Source organism: Branchiostoma floridae, chromosome 4, assembly GCF_000003815.2.
Source record: "Branchiostoma floridae strain S238N-H82 chromosome 4, Bfl_VNyyK, whole genome shotgun sequence".
NCBI lineage: Eukaryota > Metazoa > Chordata > Leptocardii > Amphioxiformes > Branchiostomatidae > Branchiostoma > Branchiostoma floridae.
The window spans coordinates 18,965,118-18,972,527 of record NC_049982.1 but is presented as its reverse complement, the minus strand read 5'-3'; the positions used below and the strand labels follow the sequence as shown (position 1 = coordinate 18,972,527).

General features: G+C 39.8%; 1 protein-coding gene across 2 annotated transcripts; it reads left to right on the top strand.

Moving 5' to 3' along the window:
- The first annotated feature begins 807 nt into the window (after window positions 1-807).
- On the top strand, window positions 808-7,323 carry LOC118414078 (collectin-11-like). 2 transcript variants are annotated; one of them, XM_035817845.1, is made up of 5 exons: window positions 808-976; window positions 2,913-2,978; window positions 4,314-4,514; window positions 6,668-6,865; window positions 6,971-7,323. In XM_035817845.1, exons 1-5 carry the CDS (start codon window positions 925-927, stop codon window positions 7,024-7,026), a joined length of 573 nt encoding a protein of 190 aa, XP_035673738.1. In that variant the 5' UTR covers window positions 808-924; the 3' UTR covers window positions 7,027-7,323. The 2 variants fall into 2 exon arrangements, with proteins under 2 accessions (XP_035673738.1, XP_035673736.1); XM_035817843.1 differs by lacking the exon at window positions 6,971-7,323 and having other exon boundaries at window positions 6,668-6,963.
- Window positions 7,324-7,410: the final 87 nt, after the last annotated feature.

Below are 7,410 nucleotides of genomic sequence, written 5' to 3'. Positions count from 1 at the left end.
GAGAAGGGGGCTAATCTTGAGTAAATAATCCACATCAGTTTCGGCTAATTTCACAGGATAACTCCGTGACCTTAATGATGGTGGATACGTGACTCCACAAGGAACAGCCGGCGGCGCGGCATATATATCCGTGCCAGCTTACCATGGCCCAGAGAACCTCCAATCACATGAGTTAGATTTTCATATCATCTGTCAATGATCTATTCATTACACAGTTAAAGTTGGTTAACCGGTGGTTGTAAAGTGTGCATTGTGTTTGAGATATCGGAAAGCGTTGAAAACACGATTATTTCAAAATAACGAAATCACTCCAGAATAAAAGAAGAAATCAATTTACTAAAGAAGAAAATAAAAATTGTTTCAGAAAAAAAGATATTCAAGAGCAATTTCTTTATTTTGAAATAATATATCTGCTTAAAAAAATCTGTCTCTTACTAGCGTGTCTTTACACAATCTCTCGCTGGCTGCATGGGACGGTAATTGTCGGGTATGTCGCTAGGAGCGCGGTTTAGTCAGGCTATTTCTTTTAACAGTTAACGATGTACAAAATCATCTGAAACATGACTGGTTGCCCTGTTTGAAAAATCTTAAAATGAAACGTAGTTTGAAGTAGACTGAATCATAAAAAAAACCATTTAAAACCAGTAAAACGTGTGTGTTAAAACAATGACAAGTGTCTAAAAAGCACCGGAACGCATACGAAAACCGTGAAGAGTGCGACAAGGAAATGCCTCAGGGGCTTTGATGATTTCTGTGTCACTATCGACAATTGTATGAAGCAAAACTGGTTTGAACATGTATCGGCTACATGTTTATAGAGATTCAGCCGTAGCCCTGAACACATCTTCATAAACCGCGTTGATCTGAGACAGTGTACACCTGAGACAGTGCACACTTTCCTTGGAAGGAAAAAGTTAAGTCGCGATGGTGAAGACACCTGTCTTGGCGTGGGGTATTCGCCTCGCTGTATTTGGAGGTAAGGACCCTACATGTTTGTCTAAAAACTGGTTGTCAGAATGTTAGTAACAGACAGTCTTGAGTGCTATTCCATGTAAATGCGAACAGAGCCGACGCGTATCTGCGCCGTGGCTCAAATATATATTCTGCGCTTCATAGGGCAAAGTAAAAAAGGCAGCAAGTTGGATAGAGACACGTCTTGGGGTACTAGTATATAGCCAGACTTTTCAACGGTCAAGGTTTTGCACTATGATTCCTTGTAGTAATGATAGAAATATTATAAAACTTATATACGTTCTAAAGAATCTGTCTCATTGCCCTTCCAGCTGTACCTGGCCGACACAATATAAAACAATGGTTGCGCTATGTTCCTCTTTACCAGACTCCAAACTTAAGGTTGCTTGGAAAAAATGCCCAATTTGTCCAAATAGGCTGATAATGATGATAGACAGATGTGTTAGAGAGGTTAAATAGGCATCGAGGAACCCGTATAAAAGTAAACCTGTGTCAGGCTATATAGCTATATTAGCTATATATGGCTAAATTACTCCGTCAATTTGGCCAATTTCTACTATTTTTCAAGCATGACCAACTCGCGTGCTGTGTAAAAACTAGAGGTGTATAGTAAATGTATTGTAACGGAGGGGTTAACGGACAAGTGCTATTTTTATAGGCCACCCTTATGCACGCGTAATTTGGCAGTGGTGTTATATGTTTATTTTGACCAGTCTCCTGGTCACTCGGACCCCTCTCACAACACACCACATATATCCTGCCAGGTTTGACCCTAGCTGACAGAGAGGTGAATGTGTCTGAACTGTCTAAACCTGTATTTTGCTCACTTTTCTTAACTTTTGATCGCTACATGATGTTTCTTTCTCCCTGCACTTAATCTTTTGATGTCTTCCTTCGCTTTGAGGCAAAGGCAATAATTAAAAGTACAAAAAATGTAGTTTACAAAGCCATGTGTATTCTATGGCTTGACTTCGCCTGTCAAAACTGTGTGTAGGACAGCAAAGATGAGTCACACACCGACGCCATTGAAGTTCGTTGATCTGTAAGCATGTAATGAAAACAAATGCTGTATGACGTGAAGGTTATCATGTGTCATCTTTCACCCATTGTTCCAAAGAGCGCGGGATCTAGCCCAGACAGAGTCTAGGGTGTGTGTGCCCCGCCTGACCCGCTGGATAACTGGGATTATCTGTAAACACTGACTTATGTATCTATTTTGTCTTAAAGGCATCAAATGAACCAAAAACTACAGTCCTGTTTGATGAGTTCCTTGTTTTCGCCACATAATACAGTCTAACAACGCGTTAGGTGGCAATCACATTATAAATGCATCTTGGTAAACTTTCACATCTTGACTATAAGACCGGCCATGGCAATGATATATTCGGGGACGGCGTATAGTGACACAATATTTTGTAATATCTATAGAAGGGTAACTAACCATATGGGTTGAATCACCCAGGTTTTAAGGTGTTGAAAGCCTTAGGTTACAAGGGCCACATGCCAAAAAGATCTTTTGCAAGATACATGCATATGATAACACATACGTTATACGTGCGTGTGATAATGTCTTTGCACATCATACATCATTTATCTTCATTATGGATACATGATGAGAACACAGCTACAACAATAGGACCCTTAACTGGTCGGACATGTATCTTCTATTCTAACCAGGTAGGCAGGCGAATGCAATATGAAATGTCATTCTCCCAAGCACTTGTTCACATGCATCAGAAAACATTATTAAATATTTTATAATCGCATCAGAAAACATTATTAAATATTTTATAATCGCAATGTTAAACTTAATCATAAGTCATCTTCTCCTTAATACAAGTAGTTGTTAGACTTATGTTAGCACTCGCATATACGGCTTCGCCTTACATTGAACATCGACATTGCACAACTTCTAACAGCGCCTATTCTGTTCAATACAGTCCTACAAACGGTGCATGCAAATGACGGATCCGGAGTGCCAAATACTACGATGTCGACGGCCATGGGTATGAACAGCTTTAAAATATTCATTCCCTAGTTGTATCATTCACAATACTCCATAAGGGCACGGCGACCTCATCACCTTTAACGAATTAACGTGCTTCGATCTATAATTGGCCAGGGCGCTTATTAGGAATCACTCATCAGAGGAATCACCAAGGTCGCTCCGTCAGCGCTCAGTGATCGCCATCATTCGGCATATGCTTCAAAACCGTGGCTGTGAGGTCGCCGAGGGTGGCCATTTAATTGTCAATGAGCGCTGAGCTGTATACACAGATAGCGCCCGAGGATCGTAGTTATCGCTCAATGGGCGTTTAAGGGTCACAGAGATCACTTAAGGAGTGCTCAAGAGTCAGAGATTGCTCAAGGAGCATGCAAGGGTCACAGTCTTCGGTGCCAACAAATGATATTCGTAAATTTGTGAATGTTTTCAAACTGCACTTTTGCGTCATGGCTAATTTTCAGACATATTTCGGCATATTTTATTTGTTTATATAATATTGCATGTTGAAATGTTGTTATAATCATGTTTTCAGAATACTTTGTACTTGTCCATTGTCTCTTTTCTGATGATCATGATTTGGACACGCACTGCCAAATTTCAGGAATAACTTGAGACCCGAAAATCGGTGTGTACACCATGGCAACAAGGAATATTGAGAAGAGAAAGTTAAGAACAGGGATTGTGGGGCAATTTAGTCAAATCGATTTGTAAACGTGATGTCATCGATGCCTTACTTTTACAAATATTTGCTCTTTAAGCTGACAGAACGAGACCTCCTATCTCCATAACTTTCACATCTGCACAAAATACGCTTGGTTATGTACACAGGTCACAATGTTGACAATCCAGTCATTTACTTTTAACCAATTATGGCACTTTTAAAATTATCTTGCAAATAGGGACTTATTTGCATAATGGGTATCTGCTAATCTTGCACCTGCCACAAACTACATTATGTTGCGTGTATTTGAGTCCTATAATGGACCACACTGTAAAGATAGATGCTAGATCTAGATGCTAGGGAGCCCAAACATACATCACTTTACATATATCACAAGCTCGTACCTGCCACCAACACATTAAGACCATAGCATTTCCAGGTCAATAGAAGTTCTGCTGCAGTACAGTCACAGCCATTTAATATTTGCACATTTGCACAAATAAAATCTATATTGCTGAAGAAAGTTAGACCATTTCCAGATACTTGATGAGTACAATTAAGCAATTACTTTCTTGATCGCCTTCAGATTACAAGCGAAACGCTTGGGACTACTAAAAGTGTGTTTGTATGATTTATTTGCTCCCGTATAACAATAGTTACCTTCTGTTCTGTCAGGTTGCACTGCTGGATATTTCAACGGAGACGGGACACAGTGCTACAAGCTTCATCAGGAATCTCGTTCGGCAATTATGGCGATGCTTCTGTGTGAATCTGAAGGGGCGACATTAGTAATGCCAACATCTCAAACAGAACACGACTTCATCGTTACATTGGCTAGTGTGTTCAACACCGGTCAATTTTGGATCGGAATAACAGGTAGGCTCTGGCCTTCATATAATTAAAATCTAAAACTAACGCTCTAAAACTGTTGTGTATCGGCAAAAAGTGTCGGCACCTGACTGCTACCCGATCATTATTATCACCAATTTTTGGTAGGTATGCATGTGGCAGTTGTGGAAAGAAAGGTCAAGTTTAAAAGTAGCTGGCCTGGCGTTTTTCTACGGTACTTCGGCGAACTTTGTACGTAAGTACGTTTTGCTGAGAACAACATAAGAAGAGAAACTGTGGATGGATTTTAATGATATTTGCTAGGCATATAGAGTAAAAAAAGGTCAAGTTAAAAATGGGCCTTCTGGCGGCAAGTTACGGTACTGTAGCAGAGCGTCAAAGTTAGACGCCAAATTCTCTTCTGGTGCCAGGTTGATGATTTTGAGTAGTGGATAGGGCTTAAGCTTGGCGCAGGACGCAAGTGGTGTAGGTTTGGGCACCCCTGCGGTTTGTTCTGAACTGCAGTTAGCCTTTTTGTGATTATGAGAGTGATAACTCCAGCGTGGATTGATAGGTATTCATTGTTTTAGAAAGGTGGGTACTGTTGGTGATGATTAACATAATGTCATTAACTATGGAAATCTAATTTGTACAATCAAGAAGACATGCTTATAAATATATTCCAACGTGTAACATTCTGTAGCTGATACAGAGAAGAACGTTAGTAGATAAACATTATGCGAACGTAGACCCAATTTGCATAATCAATTTGAAAATGCTATGATCCAGTTGCTTTAACCCTATTCAGACCGGGCTTTTTTGGTCATCCCTGGACCGGGGGGGGGGGGGGCTTTTGAGGCCCTCCACTTCTAAGTCCTATAACTCTAAAACGACGTGCTGTAGGGCCACCAAATTTTCAAGACATGATTTCAACATAATATCTGACAAGTATGTGACGTTTGACGTTACGTTGATGTAAGATGACGTACTTATGACGTCATCAATTTGATTACATTGGCCAAACCAATGAAAAAGGGGTATTCTCAAAAAACTTCAAGTTATGCTGCAAAAATGTAACAACAAGTGCAGATAACAGTATAATTATGTTTATTACGACTTGCGTTGCCAATAGTAACATCAATGACGTCAATATGACGTCATTAAATGACGTCATGCACATCTAAGATACGAGTTGGGCTCCGCCATATTATATCCACCACCTTGAATTTTCAAAAATACTTTTTTTGCAACAAATAATCACAAAGGGCAATGAAAATAGACTAAATTCATTCATTTAGATGGTTTTGATGAAAAAATACCAGGTACTTACAAATTTTAAGGGATAATTAGCTTGTTATTCTTGATCTGGCCATTCGGTCCGCCATCTTGGATTTTGGGCTGATGACGTCATCAAATTAGCATAATTTATGCATCTATAATTATGAAAGATATGCTGAATAATATAAGATTTTATTTATGTAACAAAATCGCGGTAATATAGCAAATAGAAGTGAAAAATACATAGTTAGAACCAAAAATAGTGATTTTTGGCAAAACTGCCTGTCAACAAACGGTTGCCATGGCAACAAGAAAAAATGGAAAATTTGTCAAACTTCGTAAAATTGTTGCCAACAATATTTTAGGAAAACTCACCAAATTTGGTGGCTTTAGCGTAAGGCGTTCTGGCGTTATAGGACATCGAAGTTGCCGCGGGCCTCAAAAGCCCCCCACCCCCGGTCTGAATAGGGTTAAATGACAGGAATTCCGTATTTGTAGCATTTGGAAGTTATATACGAGTGAGCATAATTGGACAGTAATTATTCAAATTAGGGCATTGCTTACCTAAAATATCCGGGGATGCTATTGTAGCCTTCTTGCTAAGATAGGTTGCGTACAACTGTTATTGGGCGGTGGAGATCATCAACTGATAGACGTTTTGAAAACGAGGATAGTATTTGCATACATAATAATACCAGTTGTAAAGATTAGCTAGAATAATTTGACGATGGTATGGGTCGGGGAACTCTACTTATCAATTGGAAAAGAAAAGAAAAGCTCTAATCATGATGACCCAAGCCAACCTGATGAAATTTCCGACAGACTTAACTGAAAGACAACGGGGTAAAGAAATTACCTGTTGGTAAGTAACGTATTAGCACGCCAGTTTTAGCCAAGCTCAATTTTCATAATTTCATTCCCAGATAACTCACTGTTAGGAACCACTGAAGGGACTTACATCTACATCGACGGTGATCCACTCGGGGCGTTCGAAAAATGGTCCGCCAGCAACATTAACACGGGAAGTAACGACTGTGTGTACTACGCGTCGAATGGAGCAGATTTGGAATGGAACACAGGCCACTGCCTAGACGACAGCAGATTTTTCATGTGTCAACTCCGTGAGTCATTGATTTACAAAACAAGATTTTTTGTTAAACTCAGCAGTGCCCGGACGCCACAATTCAAATGACGAGTTTTTCAGGGGATGTCTTTATTTTCAATAGGTGGAACCGTGGAAACATCCAATGTACCCGTGAGCACAGGAGAACCTACGAGCTAAGAGTTTTCTTTGTACATGTATTCACATATTGACAAGGGTGGCCTTGTTCTATGATTTTTGTTATGCATGTAGGTATCACATTTAAAGCTGTATTAAATGTAGCACAATAATCATAATAGAATACTTGAACTCATTATTACTGTTTGACCTACAGCCATCAATACCTGTCGAACCAACCCGTGGTATGAACATGGCGGGCAGTTTTATAAAGCATTTTCATCGGTACCTGCAACTTATGATGAGGCGACGACCTTCTGCCAGAATGTGGACGCAACCCTTGCGATGTCAATTGACGAGGGGACTCAAGATAGCCTTGGACTGATAACCACTGAGAATACTTGGATTGCTTTAGGTACTGGATAAACTTTCTTTAAGTGTCCTTTG

Excerpts from the sequence above, each read along its gene's own strand:
- LOC118414078 (XM_035817843.1), top strand. The coding sequence starts at position 925 with ATGGTGAAGACACCTGTCTTGGCGTGGGGTATTCGCCTCGCTGTATTT. Across the intron at positions 977-2,912 it reads TCGCCTCGCTGTATTTGGAG|TCCTACAAACGGTGCATGCA; the intron begins GTAAGGACCCTA and ends TGTTCAATACAG. Across the intron at positions 2,979-4,313 it reads TACGATGTCGACGGCCATGG|GTTGCACTGCTGGATATTTC; the intron begins GTATGAACAGCT and ends CTGTTCTGTCAG.